Source organism: Hibiscus syriacus, unplaced genomic scaffold, assembly GCF_006381635.1.
Source record: "Hibiscus syriacus cultivar Baekdansim isolate YM2019G1 unplaced genomic scaffold, ASM638163v2 tig00110597_pilon, whole genome shotgun sequence".
Lineage (NCBI taxonomy): Eukaryota > Viridiplantae > Streptophyta > Magnoliopsida > Malvales > Malvaceae > Hibiscus > Hibiscus syriacus.
The window spans coordinates 2,479,290-2,498,195 of NW_024062795.1; the positions used below are offsets into that span (position 1 = coordinate 2,479,290).

General features: G+C 32.6%; 2 protein-coding genes and 1 pseudogene across 2 annotated transcripts; 2 read left to right on the plus strand and 1 right to left on the minus strand.

Moving 5' to 3' along the window:
• Positions 1-625: 625 nt before the first annotated feature.
• Positions 626-4,303, plus strand: LOC120134580. The gene is made up of 15 exons (XM_039151019.1): positions 626-1,051; positions 1,323-1,455; positions 1,606-1,686; positions 1,824-1,906; positions 2,001-2,107; positions 2,240-2,350; positions 2,533-2,639; positions 2,815-2,876; positions 2,955-3,109; positions 3,188-3,265; positions 3,365-3,418; positions 3,497-3,586; positions 3,689-3,781; positions 3,900-3,980; positions 4,208-4,303. The coding sequence occupies exons 1-15, from the start codon at positions 1,033-1,035 to the stop codon at positions 4,250-4,252; spliced, it is 1,299 nt and encodes a 432-aa protein (XP_039006950.1). The 5' UTR covers positions 626-1,032; the 3' UTR covers positions 4,253-4,303.
• A 3,317-nt stretch (positions 4,304-7,620) lies between these two features.
• Positions 7,621-11,393, plus strand: LOC120134570 (vacuolar-sorting receptor 3). Its single transcript, XM_039151010.1, has 12 exons — positions 7,621-8,079; positions 8,448-9,140; positions 9,270-9,358; positions 9,484-9,553; positions 9,623-9,706; positions 9,943-10,019; positions 10,101-10,182; positions 10,489-10,571; positions 10,652-10,718; positions 10,866-10,994; positions 11,083-11,192; positions 11,292-11,393. The coding sequence occupies exons 1-12, from the start codon at positions 7,773-7,775 to the stop codon at positions 11,388-11,390; spliced, it is 1,890 nt and encodes a 629-aa protein (XP_039006941.1). The 5' UTR covers positions 7,621-7,772; the 3' UTR covers positions 11,391-11,393.
• Positions 11,394-12,147: 754 nt separating this feature from the next.
• LOC120133856 lies at positions 12,148-13,170 on the minus strand (annotated as a pseudogene).
• Positions 13,171-18,906: the final 5,736 nt, after the last annotated feature.

Genomic DNA, 18,906 nt, shown 5'->3' on the forward strand with positions numbered 1-18,906 from the left:
AATCCACTTACAAGTTTATACAGATTTAGAATCGTAAGATGAGTGAAAATAGATGACTGAGATTAACTCTTTATTTTTTCTCCAATGAATATATTCTCATTTCTTATTGTTAATCTCAATTACCTATTTTCATTTATTCAAGAGTCATAAATCTATATAAAACTAAAAGAGCTTTATTATGTAGTAGGATCATATCTCATATATATATATATATATATATATATAATTGTAGTTCGTTTTTTAAAATAGTATAAGATACCCAGAATCTCAAGGGGAAAAAAATTGTCTTTAACTAGTGATGTCACTCTATAAATTATTGTAATTCATTGTTAAATTTGAGATTTAAAAAGTTAAATTACAATTAAATTATTTGAATATATAATTATATTAATTTTTTAATTAAGATTAAATTAAAATTAAATTATTTAATTTACAAAAATTAAATAATCGATACTCAAATAGAATCTAAGTAATAATGGTGTACTTTACCCTAAATTAAAGTTTTAAGCCAATCTTTGCATCTTTGGGGCAGTCTATTTAAAGCCGGTTAACTAAAACCCAGCTACCAAGATATTAAGAATACAGCCGTTTGATATCCCCTCAAGTAGAAAAATCCCAAATAATTTAGGTTTAATCTTCCTGAGAAGCAAATTATCGAACACTTGTTGAGCATTATTTTAGAAAACACAACTAGCCGAAGTTGGTTTATCCAAATTTCAGCTTCCAAAAGATCACCATGGCGATTCAAATACATCGAAAAAGAACCCAATTGGTCGAAGCAAGTGAATATCGATCCCTTAGGATCTCAAATTCCCAATTTGATTTTTAGGGTATCTAATTGCAAGGCTGTAGGCTATTTGACTGTCTCGTAGCAAAAAAAGCTGAGATGAAAGGGAGCGAAAGATGGAAACTTTACTCTGTTAATAAGGTTACGTATCAATAATGAGTTTCTCTTTCTATTGGTTTAGAGCTTCATCAAGGCAGTATGTATCTTTGCAGCAAGTAGAAAAGTTTTAGTTTTTCCTGAAGAGCATGGACAGGAGGAGAAATCGTAAGTTCCGTTAATATTTCTTGAGTTTTCATAGATTTACAGTTTTATAAGACATTATTTGATTGAAAACCATACCATTTAGCATTGCTTTCTTTGTTTTCTTCTGCACACATCAAATCAGAAACTTCTTCATGAATCCTGCAATTAATTCTGTAATATCTGCGTGTTGCTTGCTTAATTTGGAACCCAAAGCAAGCTTTATTTTATTTTATTTATTTATTGATAAAGAACCCAATGCATTGTTAATTGAGATTGAAAGCATTATATGTAGGCAAAGGCAGCCATCGATCAACAAGAGGAGGCATTCTACTTGATGATGCTAGTGGTGATTTGGATTTGGGCAATTTCCATGGTCGTCACTCCAAGACTCTTCAGGATTACTCTAGGGACTTGTCTGAGAAAAGTTATATAATATCTCTTGTTTGTAATTCTAAAATTTTGATTTACGAATTTGGTGTTTTGGATTTCCTTTTAATAGCTCAATAGATTTCCAATTGTTTACATTGTTTTCAACTCAATTAAAATCTTCCCTCTTGTTTATTTCGAAAATGCAGGGCATCACTGAGAGAGGAAGCGCTTTCATCAATTCTCAAGGCTTTAACTGTCAACATAGAGCAAAAATTTGTTGACCGGAAGTAAGCATTATTTAGTAGCCAGAACTTCATTCTCAAGAAGAATCTAATTGTGGCCTCTAAAACATACGGTTTGAAATTCTTTTTTATAAAACATATAAACTAGGTAATTTCTCACTATTATTATCTTCTTGTTGCAGCTTTGTAACACTAGTATATCAATGCCTGCATTGCATTAACAAGGGTTCTCCCAAGGAGATGAAGCAAGCAGCACATATTATCGGTAGGTTCATCCTTCAGGAAAGTGCAATTATTTGTCAATGACATTTAATCTAACTTTGAACTTTATCTTACAGTTTTGATACATGTTCTTGTAGGATTGCTGTCAATGATTACTACTTCTGTTGATAAGGTGCACGAAGCATATGAAGATGTGCTGACTGCACTTTCCCGAGAACTTAAAGCTAAGCTTAAGACCTTGGAGGTAATACTAGTGTATTCTATAATAATATGAAGTCATAGTTAATATGATAATTAATTGCTATTTGATTTTCTGGATACCTCTTTCATGATTATGCTTCACGGACTTTTGTTATAAGTTTCTTCTTCTGTGCAGATTCTTGGCTGCTTGGCTGTTGTTACCTTTTTTGGCGCAAGCAATTCAGATGAGACTGAACAAGCAATGAAGTTGCTCTGGGACTTCATTAATCCTGAACCTGTCCATAGTGTATGAATATCAACTAAAACTCTTACTGTTTCCTTATGCTGCTAACCTTAGCTGCAGAAGCTAACCAAAATCCAACTGATATCTGTGTTCATATTTTCTGTAATTTTCTTAGTCAATTCTTAAACTTAGTTAACTGTAAATTGGAGACTGAAATGGATTTATTTTCTTTTACGTCTCATTAGATTGAAAGGAAAGATTCTCCAGCTATTCTTTCTGCTGCAATATCTGCTTGGACCTTTCTTCTTTCTACTATTGATGGATGGAGACTGAGTCACAAAACTTGGAAAGGGTGAGTCTTAATTAAAAAGTTTTACATTTTTTGGATGTAGTTTGATGGTTTAATGAAAGAGTTGCTCGTTTTAAATTTTCCTGAAAGTGCTTTCTCCCATGGGTGTATCATATCTTTTTTTGCAGTCTTAACAAAATTCTCCTTTTATCGCATTAAAAGTGTAATTCCGGTGCAGGGCAATTTCATACTTCTCAGACCTACTAGACAACAATGATAAATTAGTCTGTACAGCAGCTTGTGAGGCCCTGGCTTTAATATTCGAAACCAAGTGTCTAGAGAAATTTTCAGCTGAAACCAAGGATTCTCCTCACGAAGGTGATACATCTAGCAGAATACATTCAAACAAGGAACTGCAGGACAATATTATAAAGCAGCTCAGAAGCAGGATTGAAACAAGCAATGAAAGTATTCCTAGTCAAGATCCAAATACAGGGTTCAATTCTGCCTCAGATGCTTTAAATTTTCTCGAGGTACTGATTTTCTTCGTTTTATGCACGTATTTAATTCATTGTGTCGTGAGCTGTTACAATAATGTTAATAACATTCAGGATGTGAAATGTATAAATACCCATGTGACAATAGGTGGGCAGAAACTCACTTTATCAACATGGTCTCAGATGATACAGGTAATTTAATTTCTTCAAATTTCTTTGATAATAGGTTTAATAGTTCATTTCATGCATATATTGAGAAAAAGCTAAACTTATTCTTGCTTCTGATTGCAGCTAAAGTTTATGAAGCATTTTCTAGGGAAAGATGGATTTACCAAGCATATGATGGTAGGGTTAATGATCTTAACAGGTCAACTTTTTTATGCCTCTCACTTTTATTATTTAACATACTTGTTCCATAAACAGGAAAATGAGAACTTCCATAACGTCTTTGATTTTATCCCGAAAAGAAGGAACCGTTCAGGCAAAACGCTATACGTACCAGAAAGAGAAGAGGTTACTTTATGAGTTTTCATTTTAATGGTTCATGCACCACAATGTGCATGTGTACTGATTTTGCTTTAATACTCATCATTCTAGTTCCTGCTAATTTTACAGGTTTCTATTCGCTTTTTCCAACCTCCGGTTCCTAGGCACCAGGATTGCTCACTGCTACCATTCGTAAGCAGAGAAGAAAAGCAGCTAGAAAAGGTAACTTCTTTTGACTAATGATTATTACTCTGATGTATCCACAATCCATGTCAATATCGACAGTTATTGACGAAAATGTTGACTTTTGTACTTATTTAAATCTTTAACTCCCTTGCAGAAAATGACTATGTCTCCCAATTCTTGTTTGAGCAAGGCAAGGACGCAATTACTGAGAAAGCAGCGACAGTTATTGTCGAAGGTAACATCTTTTTGCTTTACATCCCCTTGATAAAAGGCATGCAACATAATAGAACTGGATTACCAGAAAAGTTGTACAAATTAAAATCTTACAATGTCAAGACAACCTATGATCATCAGTTCCGTAGTCAGTAATTAGATTTGGTTATTGATGCAACCTTGATCTTTCATTAAACAATAGTCTCTGTCTTTTAAATGCGTTTGAGTATGGTTTTATTTTATATGCAGGAGAGAGAGATTGATTGCTTTGATTATGCTGATGAATTCAGGTAGTGTTGATGTAGTTCATAGATGGCAACCTTTTTTAAATGAAAATTTTGGCATTGACAGTTATTTTTCTCCTTTTATCTTTTATTTATTCATTCATGATTTGAATGAGAACAAGAAATTTGTATTCGATTGCATATCTAAGCTGATTCTTAATGTTTAATAGAAAGTAATATCTAATAAATACGCATCCCAAGTCTTAAATAATTAGTTTCTAGGGTAAACCACGTATTTTGTCATCCAATTATTTGTGTGGTTCCGTTTTAGTCATCTAACTATTTTTTATTCAAAATCGTACCTAATGCTATGTTTTAGTTTTATTTTAGTCATTGTCAATTAAAAAATTATCAAAATTGATTTTTTTATATTTTTCAATGATGATATGACATATTAATATATTGTTAATTTTTTAACGACTGATGACTAAAATAAAACAAAAAAAATGACATTAGGTATGATTTAAAAAGAATAGTTAGATGACCAATATGATACTAATAGTTAATGATAAAATACATAGTTTATCCTAATCATTTGTCCCAAGGAATGGCTTCTGTTTTTATTTTTTACCAAAAAAAAGAGTTACTCGGAGTTACCCATCCAGTGAGCCGTAGATAAGAGTTGATGAATTGTCACATTGACAGGCTTCATTTCCATAATTGTCCCCACTTGTACCAAGTGGGCTAGATCCTAGATGTATTAATTGACGGTTCATATTGCCCCACTTGTATGGACAAATCGAGATATGTCCCAAAATAATAATCACAATATTTTCACGTGCCTATATTTATCATCAAGATTTTATTTTTATCATCAAATTAAGATCTGATTATTACTTGAATTACGATATTTTATTTATCAGAAGAGTACACGTATAATTAAATGGGATAGGCATCGTTAATCATCATTTAAATGATGCTTATAGAAACTTATTTTTCCACAACATGACAACAATGATGAAGCATTAAATAATTGTAAAATTATGAAAACATATTTAAATTTTCATGATAAATAATATCTGTATATTTTATTCTTTTATTTTTTATATTAATAAATTAAGCTGTAACATTCCAAAATTTAGTTAAAAAAATCATACTGCCAAAATCAATCAATTACATTATATCAGTATGGAAATATTAATACATAAAATTTGTGGTTGTTGGCTGTTAGCAGTGTAATCATTTTCTCAGCTATTAAGTGAAGCCACCAGTCAACATTATTTTGTTTGAAAATTTAGTTTAACTAACTCATATTAGAATTCAATTTGATTTGACATCAAAATTCAACAACCAAAATTTGATTTTTTTAACTAACTCATATATATATATATATATATATATATATATATATATATATGAGAGAGATATATATATATATAGTGTAATTTTTTAATTTTATATTTTTCAGAATTGTTTGATAAATAAAAATGAATAATTGACATAAACGATAATAAAAGAAATGATTTTTACAAAATAAATAAATTATCGCCAATTTAAACTTTTTAATATTAATCATTAAGTTTAATTTATCTAACAATCATGAAAAGATTAAAACCTAAAAAGTTATACATTAGATAAAGGAAACTTAATTCTCTCTATAGAGAGAGGTAGGATCCAATTCTATAGTGTAAAATTATAAAATTTTACATTAATTTAAAATTATTGGAATAGTGCAAATTGATTATAGGTGTTAAAAAGTTAAAGAAAAGAAAATTTTACAAAACAAAAAAGTTTTAATATATTTTTAATATTTTAATAATTTCTTAAATTCTTTTTCTTTTCTTAGTGATTAAATAAACCCTCAATATTTTTTTATAAAAATTAATTGTACCATAACCTCCATTAAAAAATTAATTAAACTCATTTGTCATGTTATTATTTATGTATTGACTTTGATGTCAATATCATGATCGTCAAGTCAGTACATTGGACTACTACATCATCATTATAACCGTCAATGACAATTTTCAACAATTAAATGACGATATATATAATTTACTAAATTTAAAATTAAATTGATGCAATTAAAAAAACAAAAACAACACTATTAATATAAAATGTACTACGAGGATAAGACTAACTCTTATGCATGTTACTAAAAAAATCAAATTTACATGTTACTAATCAATAAAAACACATAAATACTAAAAATCTTAACATCTTTGTTTTTCTATATTACCAAAATTTGATTCTTAATATTTGAAATTAAGAATATAAATACATCACATGACTTTTGATTTATTAATTGTCTTCAGAAAAACCTTTTAACAAATTTTAAAAAAATAAGTATATAAATTAAAAGCACGTTAAAATAAGAAGTGAAATATATATTTTAGATCTAATCACGTGTTCCTTAAGTTGCCAAATCATATAATCCAAGATGATTAAATAAATATTTTTGTTACTTATTTTAATTTTTTTAAAGACAGGCGGCTAACCTAACTCACCAAGTTATATTATCTTGATGGGAGAAGATCTACATAATTAACATCTATTTTTTGTCGGCATTTAACAGCTAATCTTAATTTAAAATTCCATAGATATAATATTTAATTTATAAAATTTATTCAATTACATAAGAGATATTTCAAACAAAACACATAGATATTCTTAATTTTTTAACTACTTGTAGTATAATTCTATTAAATAAAGGAAAATATTCAAAAAAAAATATAAAAAAGTAAACTAATTGTATAAATGGAATATTTTTTTAAAATATTGAAATGTACAAATTAAACATTAAAAAAAAACTCACACATATACTCTTAAATAAATTTTAGATTAATCCAATTTTTCTTTTCTAAAACTTTTCAACTAAATTAATGTGCAAATCTTTGTCCAAATGAAGTTTAAAATTTTAGGAAAAAAATGAAAATTTGTCATTAAATCTTATAATATTTTATAAATTATTGATTTATTTCGATTTATAATCCATTAAACGATCTTAGTAGTTAAATGAAGTGTTATTCTCTCTAGAGATTTTGGGGATTGAGTAACTATGTCAATAGGGCATGTGTACACATTCATTAACTATTGATTAAGAGAATTTCGAATTGATAATATCTTATAATTACAACAAATTAATAAAAAAATTATACATTTAAATTTTTTAAAATTTTGATATTGATTCAAACAATAAAAGAACAATTAAATAAATTTATAAGATCTTAGAATGATTATATTAAAAAATTAAAAATAAAACTATAATTTATGCATTATAATGAGATTAATATCAATTTAATTTAATATATTGGTGTTTAATACTTTTTAGCGGAGTCATTTCCGGGAGTTGATTGATATCAAAGATGGTGATTTTCCTAAGCTTTTGGTCAAGAAACACCCCAACAGTTTCCATTTCTTTACCCTTTTCCACCCCTTTTCCACACGGGAAAAAAAGAGAAGAAAACAGAGCTGCCCCAAGTCTCCTATTTTACATGTTTTTCTTACCCGATCTTCTAGTTCTCCTTGGCTGTATCCCTTAAATTGAGATACCCAAAACCCCTAAACCTCCCCAAAAGAAAAGGAAAGATATGGAGTTAAGAAGACTATTGCATGTCGTTATTCTAAGTTTCGTGTTGTTGTCTGCTTCCGGTGGCTGCGATGCCAGATTTGTGGTTGAAAAGAACAGCTTGTCGGTGACTTCGCCGGAGAAGATAAAGGGAACCTACGACAGCGCAATTGGGAACTTTGGGATACCTCAATATGGGGGAAGCATGGCTGCTACCGTCGTTTACCCTAAAGACAACCAAAAAGCTTGTAAGGCTTTTGACGAGTTCGGGATTTCTTTTCAATCCAAGCCCGGTGCTCTTCCTACGTTTGTTTTGGTCGATCGTGGAGGTACACCAAAAAGCTGTCTCAAGTTGCTTGGAAGGCTGTCCTTTCCCTTTTTATCCTACTTGTTTTCTGAAATTTGGGGTTGACTTTTTAGCTCTTATTTTCTTCCCCTTAATTAGGGTATAGTTTAAGTTTGATTGATCTTATGATTAATAATGGATTACCCTTTGTTTGATTTGGGATGACATGCCTATATTTGCTCCTTTGTAATAGGCTGCTTGAATAGATCTTGGAGTATATTGAACTAATACATTCTCTGGTAGATGTGTGGATATAAATTCACTTTCATGTGGACAGTTCTCGGAGATGATATCTCGATATTTTGATGCCAGTCCGCGATTAATGTCTCTGTGTTCTTGTTATTTTCCCAGATTGCTTCTTTGCTTTAAAGGTCTGGAATTTGCAGAAGGCCGGTGCTTCCGCTGTGCTTGTTGCGGATGATATGGAAGAACCTTTAATAACCATGGACACCCCTGAAGAGGATAGTTCATCCGCTAGATACATCGAAAATATAACGGTTCCGTCTGCTCTTATTCAGAAAACTTTTGGTGAAGCTCTAAAGAAAGCAATCAGTGGTGGGGATATGGTCAATGTTAATCTCGACTGGCGCGAGTCTGTTCCGCACCCTGATGATCGTGTGGAGTATGAGTTATGGTCCAATAGTAATGATGAGTGTGGAGTTAAATGTGATATGCTGATGGAGTTTTTGAAGGATTTTAAGGGTGCTGCTCAGATACTCGAGAAAGGCGGCTATACTCAATTCACACCCCATTATATAACTTGGTACTGCCCTCAGGCTTTCACCATAAGCAAACAGTGCAAATCTCAATGCATCAACCATGGGAGATATTGTGCACCTGATCCTGAACAAGATTTTAGCTCGGGCTATGAGGGGAAAGACGTCGTGATTGAAAACTTAAGGCAGCTATGTGTTTTCAGAGTGGCAAATGAGTCCAATAAGGCTTGGTTGTGGTGGGACTATGCGACAGATTTTCAAATAAGATGCCCAATGAAGGAGAAAAAATATAACAAGGAATGTGCCGACGAGGTTATAAAATCTCTTGGTAAATAGTTAATTGAAAAAAAAATCCTATATCTCACTTCTATGTTCTGCTGATAGTACCCTCAAGAATTAAAATATTACTGTAAATCAGTTATGATTGATTCATGATATTCTCATACTATCCGCTCAGGGCTTGACAGTAAAAAGATCGAAAACTGTATGGGAGACCCTAATGCTGATGCTGATAATCCTGTCCTGAAAGAAGAACAAGATGCCCAAGTAATTCTCTTATTCTTTGATATTTATGTTTGCCTACTTTCGGTTTTATGTATTTCTTGTCATCCTTCACCTTTCTGGAGCTCTTAATTGTGGAACTGTTTACTAAAGAGAAACATTTTCTATAGGTGGGAAAAGGATCCAGGGGTGATGTTACCATATTGCCTACTCTTGTTGTCAACAATCGACAATATAGAGGTTTGTTTTCATGCCTATATTTCAAAGATGCAATTTCGGTGGTTTCCTTTCTGACATATCTGTGTACAGGGAAGCTGGCCAAAGGTGCTGTTCTAAAGGCCATCTGTTCTGGTTTTGAAGAGACCACCGAACCAGCTGTTTGTTTGAGCGGTGGTATGTTTTTCTTGTATCTTCTTGCAAGTGAAATATTTTAGTCTGATGCTGCTAAGGAGCTAGCTTAGAACGTATTCTCCGGCTTCCAAGAGAACATTGAGTAACCAAAATTACCGAGGGCAAGGGTAGTCTCTTAGAATTCCAGAGCCTGCTCTGGGCAGATGTGACAGATCTAGCAGTTCAACTTACATCTGGTTATTTGAAACAAGAATGACGGTTGGGTTCCTCTGTTTCAGATGTGGAGACGAATGAATGCTTGGACAACAATGGTGGTTGTTGGCAAGATAAAGCGGCCAATCTCACAGCTTGCAAGGTACAAATTAAAACTTTTTCCATAGAGGTTCTCTATGTACTTACAACAGGATTAACTCTTTCTCTATATTGATATGCTCAGGATACTTTTAGAGGTAGAGTCTGTGAATGTCCCTTGGTTGATGCTGTGCAATTCAAAGGAGATGGTTATACTCACTGTGAAGGTGAGGATTGAGATTCATTGTTGATAATTTCATTTTCCCTGATTTAGCTTTTACTTCAAAGTTACTTTTGAAATATAAGATTATGATATTTTCTATGATGCCTGCCTCTGGGTCAACCTGGATTTGTTGTTTCTATTTATGTCTCGGTTTGAAACCCGTCACTAGACTTTTATTTATGTTTGTCACATGTTTGATAGAGAGAAGACAACTTCATTGAACAGGGACTTGTTACATGTTTTTTTCTTCAATCAAATCATATATCTGCATAATGCTGTCTCACAATGCTATTTTCTTTTTGCCATTCAGCTAGTGGACCTGGAAGGTGCAATATTAACAATGGAGGTTGTTGGCATAAATCACAGGACGGCCATTCGTACTCCGCTTGTTTGGTTAGTTTCTATGCTCCTAATATTATTTTCTTTACCATCCTTTTGAAAACAATTTAAATTTTAAATGATGCTTTGAACAGGATAATGGAGATGTTAAATGTCGTTGTCCTCCTGGATTTAAAGGTGATGGTGTCAAAAGTTGCGAAGGTGAATTCCCAAATGATTAAATATATGGTTCGAGATGTTATCAGGAACTCAAAACCAATACATTCAAATTCAGGAAAATAGATAGAAGCTTTGTGTATCTGGAGGGGATTAAGTTATTTAATGTTTCTGCCATTCGTCATCTTGCAGATATCGATGAATGCAAAGAGAAGAAAGCCTGTCAGTGCCCTGAATGCAGCTGCAAAAATACCTGGGGAAGCTACGAGTGCACTTGCAGCGGAGATCTTTTGTATATGAGGGACCACGATACCTGCATAAGTGAGTTCTAGGATTTGCTCGGAACCTATTTTCTTTCGAGTATATAATTTACGGTTAATGTTATGATTTTGACTCCTCTCTCTCACAGGTAAGACTGGTACTGAAGTAAGATCAGCATGGGCTGCTGTTTGGGTCATTTTAATCGGCTTGGGGATGGCTGGCGGTGGTTCGTATCTTGTTTACAAATATAGATTAAGGGTAAGTTGGTGAATAATATCGACCGTTGGAGTGCACTGAATCCTCTAGCATATATTGTGTTCTTCTTGTAATGTTTACCCGTTTTGTTACTTTTTTCAGTCATACATGGATTCCGAAATCCGAGCTATAATGGCGCAGTACATGCCTCTGGATAGTCAAAGCGAAGTTCCAAACCACGTAAGTGAAGATCGTGCATGAACAGTAACTTGAATACGTGGGTGGTCGATGCGGTTGTGATACCCTTGATTCATTTGGATTTCAAGCATGGATGTTATTGATATGTAAAAGTATCTGGGACAATAAACAGATTGGGATTAGAAGTTGGTCTTTGTTCCTTAGTGATTTAAGACCATAACATGTTGAGATAGGGGATGACTTGGGTTATTTGGGGCAATTGTCTAAGAAATTTGATTTACAAATTCTAAATCCCCAGGATCTTTGCCTCGGTATCTGTGGCAATTATGTAATGCATATACGCCATTTAAGTTTTAACTGAGATTCTTCTTATTGTATTTTGTTTTTTTAACTTTAGGAGAGTTGAAACTTGAAAGGCTGTTTTGTTCGACTGATGAGACTTGAGTTACTATAGTGGGATGAGACAGTGGATTCCTTAAGGTTAAAAATTCAAATCTCAATCCCGATGTTTGCGAATGGAATAAATTGGGATTTGAATTCTTACATTTGTAAATGAAATAAATTGGGTTGAGAAGGTCGTCCCCATAATATGTTTCTACAAAACTCGATTCGGAATAATCGATCAATAGATTGAATATTACTGGCTAAATAAAAAATAAAGATAGAATGCTGCTCTTCATTCGCCATAGGTTTTGAATTAGAAAGCCATTGTAAGTACCAAAAGATAGAATGATGGGAAGTTTTGGATTAAAATATGGAAGTCTCATATTTCAGGCATTCTCCTAAACAAACCAGCAAGGATCCTACAGTTGTTGTATCATCATCTTCGTTTAGTGAGCTGCAGATCATCAAGTCCAATGCACATTCCATTGTAAGCAATGGGTGCATACATCCATAAATCATCCGAACTCAACATCTGCAAGGTTCCACAGAAAAATCATTTCTCATTCATCAGAAAAAAAGCAGTCCAGTCGAGATTATAATGAACATCTTTTCTTTTTATTCTTACCTTGATTTGGAGCTGCAAAAACTTCATATATTGGACAGCTTCTTCAAGCATTGTGCTAATATCAACCTTTGTTCCATTTGGGACAAGATTCTGCAGAATCCTATGTCTCTTATTAATCCTTTCCCTTCTTTTCTGCAATTTAGACAACAGACACTGCTTAATAATTTATTCATTAATCCATGCTTAAGAGTCAATAATATGTGTTAGTTACCCTTGCATAAAGGCTTTGGGGATCAATGGCTGTTCCCTTTGAGCAATTACTCCCGCTTTGCCCTTTGAGACCATCGTTACTGTCTTCATCATCATCCGTCGTCAGGAAATTGCTTTGGTTCTTCTTCGGCCTCAAATTTCTCCGGTTCTTTTGTACCTGCAGCATCGAATTATGATCAGAACATGCTGCATATAGATAATTGTTACCAAAAGAACAATGCAGTTCTGTCTACTCACATCTCCTGAACTTCGAGGTCTTTTCTTTGAATTCTCCGATTTGGGTCGAGGCATCTCGGTTTCCCTTTTGAGGTCCGAATTCTTACTGGGAAGAGAAGCTTCGACGAGATACGAGCTCGTGATCGTTGCATCTTCAATAAAAAAAGTCCATCGACGTGGGGCTATTACTGGGCACAACAAAGGTTGGACTATGCCAAAAACTGTATGGACTAGTGTCGTTAGCAATGTCCGAGGACAATACGAGGAGCCTGTCGTATTTAGTGTCGAAAACTCATCATGAATGGGGAAGCTACTGAGCAATTGATCCATGAAATCAACCTCCTCAATGGTGCACATTCCACTAAGAGAACTCCACTCCCCTTCTTCAATGGCTCCCATTGTCTCCATTTTTTCCCTTGGAAAATCCTTTTGGAGAAATGGGTTTTCGGTTCTAAGTGCTTGCTATCATATACAAATACGTGTGCGCGTGTGTGTGTATATATATATACGTATTTGTATTCGTATGTATGTATGTACAACTAAGATGCACTAAAATAATGCAACGTTTTTCAGCTACCTTAAACACCCAGAAATTCATTTTTTATTCAACTAACTGAACCCAAATGAGATGTGAAACTAAGATTTGAAGTGGGAGAGAGAAGATTGTGTGAGGAGAGACGTGCAGGGGAAGAGTTCATGGGCGGCCATGTCGTGAAGATGAGTGTTGTATGGCATTCGTAAATACTATACCTGGAATAGAACCAGACACTGATATCTGTCTTTCGGATACTTTTGTCTTAGAATCATAAAAACTGTTCAGGAATCTCTATCTGTAATTTCTAGTCATCAGAAGCATAACGTTTGTATCTTCTGTAACGTACAAGGACGGACATGATTTTATGTTTATTTAAGATTATGTTGAAAATTTAAATATATAAAATTATAAAATTTTAAGAATACAAAATTAGATCATTAATATAAAATATAAAAAATATCTAAACTATTTACTAATTTGAAATTTTAAAAGGTGTGATAAAGGATAGATCAAAGTATACTAAAGGGTATAATCGTATCCTTGGAAATTTTAAAATTTTATATAATTTAATAGTTTTCTTTGTATTTCTACTGATAATTTAATTTTGTATTTCTTGAAATTCTGTAATTTCACACTCTTAAATTGTTAATATAACTTTTTAAATTTACACCGTGTAACATAAAATCTTGTATTCGCCTTTAAATACGGTGCCTCCTACTTCATCCCGGTCAACGTCATTGACCAAATTTCTGTGGAATACGTTGTGAATGTTGTTTGAGTACTGGTATGCCACACAGTTTCTAATTTAAATTACGGTTAATAAAAACAATATTCAACTTTTAATTAAAAAAAGAGGCAGGATATTATGTTGGATTAGTATAGAATTAATTAATTATATATATATAAGCTTAATTTCATAATTATATATAAAAGAACAATAGGAATAAAATCTTTTGGGGAACTCATTAATCCTTTATTATTTTTTATTTGATTCACGGTCAGCCATCCTGCATGATCTACATGTCTATTTTACTATTGCTTTGGTCTAAAAACATCATTAAAGAATAAGAAATAATTTAATATATTTATCAATATTTAGTTTATTGACCTATTAATTTAGATTGGGTATTACAATAGACAACGAATCTATCAAGTGGTTTCAACAATTTTTTTCAGGGGAAGGTGAAGGAGAAATCTTTCAATAAGTCGTTTATCGCACTGATCCCAAAGAAGTCAAAAATTATGCATAGGGTAACGATAATGCATGAACAATATCGATACCATAAGGAAGAAGAGTGATAAATCTTCATGAGGTATCGATACTGAAGTAAGAGTATCGATACCATGGGTATTGATACCAATTGGGAGGTATCGGTACCATTTTTTCAAAGAAATTACAGAATAGAAATTGGGTATCGATACCGTGGAAGGGTATCGATACTACAAGCACAGAAGTATCAGTATTGTGCTTGTAGTACCGATACTACTTGAGTTGGGAAATTAAAATTAGTGTTTTATTTAGTTGCATTGGTATGAATCTTTTATAGTATTATGAATTTTGATATTCATTGGATTGTATATTCATGTAGATATCGATCGAAAGCAAAGTTCGAATAGGGTAAGATTCGAGAGAGAACAAGAGATTGGTATTGTCAAGTGAGACCAAGGTGAGTACATGATATTCAACATAAGTTATGTTAGGGAATTAAGACTTGCGATGAGTTTAATTCCAATATAGGTTATATGAGTATCAGAACATAAACATGTAGTGATATAATGCTAGATGTATATGAGTAAATGCATATGTCTAGACATTGAGTACATCTTTATATGTGAACTATGTGAATGCATGCATGAGTGATAAATCATGTGATCATGAACTATGTGTGATAATAAGTTATATTATCATAAGAAATAAGATATATGATAAAAGGAATGTGAAAGTGATATATGTGATTACATGTCTATATGAATACAAGTAAATATGACAAGACATATATGTGATAATAGGATATGAGACTTTACGAGAATGTTACATGATATATGTGATATGAATATGTATATGTGATAAACATAAAAGATAATGCCCATATTATTTGTTATGAGAGCTAGGGGTATAGTTGATATGCCAAGAGTCGAGGGTTCTATGTGGTCATTCGGAACATATATGTAATCCTTTGGAATATATATGTGGTACTTCGGTACACCTATTCGATCCATTGGAATATGTATGTGGTCCTTAAGGAGTGGTTATTCGGGATATATGTGTTATTTGTGGTCCTTTGGGACATCTATGTGGTTGTTAGGGATATTTCTACGCGATCTTTCGGGACAAATTCTATGTGCCCCTAGTGGGAATTATATGAGCTGTGGTGACAGCATATGTGCACAACTTCTATGTACTCACATACCTTAAGTTCTCAAAAGTATACACGGGCTAATAAAGACATAAAACAAACACACTGTATGTGATATGTATATGTGTGACATGTTATGTAAAATTGATTACAGGATTCGTTTATATTGCTTGATTAATGTATAATATGATGATTACTAATGTTATGTATAATAGTTTACAACCATAAGTACTAGTGATAAGATTGGTAATAATGAAAATGATTGTACATGAGTATGAAAGAATTGGCATATAAGTTGGTATGATATTATCGTATTTAATGTACATGCATTGTTAGGTGGTGAAAGTTTACATTATTCATTTATATGTCTCACTAAGTCTGTGACTTAGCGTGTGAGTGTTTCACACGTAGGATCCGAGAAGTTCCAAATAGAAGATATGTAACACCCCCAACCCGTACCCGACCCGGATACGAGTCTGAGATGTCACATTGACTTTTTAAAACAATATTCTTAACAAAATAATAGAACATTTAGACTTATATTACGAAAATACGAAATTATACATATGTTTATACAAAGTTCACAAAATACTCAGAGCATACACAACTTAAACATTTGATTACATGTCAACATTGATTTATATAATAAAATGACATACTATTTAAGCTGCTTTTGATCTGATAGTTGCAGGAAAAAAGTTGTCTCAACTGTCTAACCTTGCTTGTCTACCTTCTCGGATCCTACGTGTGAAACACCCACAAGCTAAGTCATTGACTTAGTGAGGCATAACAATAAAATATAATGATAATGCCATAATGAGATGGAATGTAATGAAATAACCTATTTAATCAATGCAATTTACATAACCATGTTTCTTACCCATAAACCTATCAAATTAACTATCATGAATTCATATTAATAAGTTCACTAGCCCATTATACAATACTGAGAACCTAAGGTATACAAGTACAATGAGGTTGTGCACTATGTTATCACTACAGCTCGTATAAATGCACCGAAGTGCCGCGTAGAAATGCACCGAAGTGCCATATATAATTTCCATTAGGACCACATAAAAATTCCTTAATAATCGTATACATATGCCAAGGACCAAGTATGTGTCTCAAAGGACCTCATAAATGTTCCAAATAATATATATATGTCTCAAAGGACCGCGTAGACCCTCGACTCTTGTCATGCCAATTATACCTATAACTTTCATCTACATAACATGGGCTTTTGCATTTCACGTAGTTCATATCTCATAGACAAATAAATTCTTATCTTTATTTCATAGCTCATGTAAACTTTTCATATATATTCTTTCAAATCATTGTCACATAATGCATATAACATGAATTCATGTCATGTATCATATCATGTAATGTAAACATGTATTAGGAGTATCTGAACTAGACTTATCACAAGTCTAAAGTTTGATATACTATTATAATCATAATATGCATATACACTCACCTATACCTCTTTGTCTTTTCCTCGATTAATCTTATTTGCCAATTGTTTCGAAACTTGTTTTGGCTCAGTACTACATAAATATAATTTCCAATACGATTATCGGAAGCCTAAACATTATAATTCAATTCTAATCACTTTAGCTAATTAATTAACACAATTCATATTTTCCCTTTAGGTGGTATCGGTACCCCTAAGTATAATACCGATACCTCCCTTTAGAAGGGTATCGATACACTACTGGGTATCAGTACCCAAATTAAATTCGATGTTTACAGGTATTGATACCTACTTATGGGTATCGATACCCAGGTATCGATACTACCCCTTTAGGTATCGATACCTCATGAAGATGTTCATCTAAAATAGTCTTAGGGTATCGGTACCTGTTCATAGGATACCTGTACCCCTGCCCAGAATAGGCTCATTTCACCAAAAAATCAGCAATTATTCACCAAATTTTCATATTTAAAGCCCTTTTTATACCACCAAACTCAACTACAACCATTGCAACTATCATTTATCTTCTTAACACCTTATAACTTAACTATCTCATTCCAATTCTTGAAACTAATAAATTTACTAAGTTTTCCATGTAATCCAAACTTAGTTCTAACACTCATTATTTCTTGTTCACACCTATAACAAGTCAAATTCAACTTTTAAATTCATTTAAACCTTCTTATTCAAATTTTCACTTAAACACTTCATATCTAAAATCATCCATAACTCACAACTCTTTGAGTTTCTATGCCCCTTTTATCTCTATCATTTTTCCTAAGGCTTCATTAACCAAAACCACACTTGAATCTGATAGATTAACCTAAACGAAATCCGACTTACCTTAGTTTATGGTGCTTCACGCTTGGAGAAGAAGAAGATGAAAGTAGAGTTATCTGGAAACATTTGTTTCCTACACATGCCCCACGCGGGTATTAAAATAACCATAAAAATTAATTATTTCCATTTGTTCAAAGACCCATTTGCCCCTTGACTCCTCCTTCATTTGCTAATTCATCCTACAAAAAATATTTCATTTCAGTCCTTGAACTTTTCCATTTATCTAATTTAGTCACTAAATTGTTCATAATTTCGTCACTAACCCGTTGTTTGGGATGTTACAAGATAGGCAGAGGAGACGGCGTAACTTCTGCAAAGATCAGATCAGAAGAATTAACAGTAGGTTTCCCTGTTGTATTATAGTGTTGGCATGTATTTAAAGAATTAAATTGGAGAAACTCTGAACAATTTTTATAAGCTTTTTGAGTTGATATATGTAAATTATTTAGCATGTTTAAATTTAAATCTAGATTTTTCCTCTATTTTTATACAAGAAATGATTTGAAAGGTTGATGTGACATCTCAGACTCGTATTCGAGTCAGATACGGGTTGGGGTGTTACAAAACGCATACAAAAGAGAAAAAAGTGTATTGCTCAAATTACCCTCAACGTTTCTTTATTTTTCAATTCAATCCTTATTTTTTAAGCTAAAATTTATCTAACTCTTCATTTTTAGTCAAATTGTTATGACAAGGACTTTTCTTGGATCCTTCTGTTTCGATCTTTGATGCTTCAATCGACCTTTTGGGGCATCATCCGTAACCCATGCATCTTTACGTAGAGGCGCAATCACCAACAGATTTGGTAATGCACTTGATCATAATGGAAACAATGCTATGAGAAATTTAAGATGAAGTCACTACAGCATAATGGGTTAATAGTGGCATTTGTAGAGACGTTTTTAGAACAAACACCGCTAAAGACTCGTGATTTAGTG

Excerpts from the sequence above, each read along its gene's own strand:
- LOC120134570 (XM_039151010.1), top strand. The coding sequence starts at position 7,773 with ATGGAGTTAAGAAGACTATTGCATGTCGTTATTCTAAGTTTCGTGTTG. Across the intron at positions 9,141-9,269 it reads CGAGGTTATAAAATCTCTTG|GGCTTGACAGTAAAAAGATC; the intron begins GTAAATAGTTAA and ends CTATCCGCTCAG. Across the intron at positions 10,572-10,651 it reads ATTCGTACTCCGCTTGTTTG|GATAATGGAGATGTTAAATG; the intron begins GTTAGTTTCTAT and ends TGCTTTGAACAG.
- LOC120134580 (XM_039151019.1), top strand. Across the intron at positions 3,110-3,187 it reads ATGCTTTAAATTTTCTCGAG|GATGTGAAATGTATAAATAC; the intron begins GTACTGATTTTC and ends AATAACATTCAG. Across the intron at positions 3,587-3,688 it reads ACGTACCAGAAAGAGAAGAG|GTTTCTATTCGCTTTTTCCA; the intron begins GTTACTTTATGA and ends CTAATTTTACAG.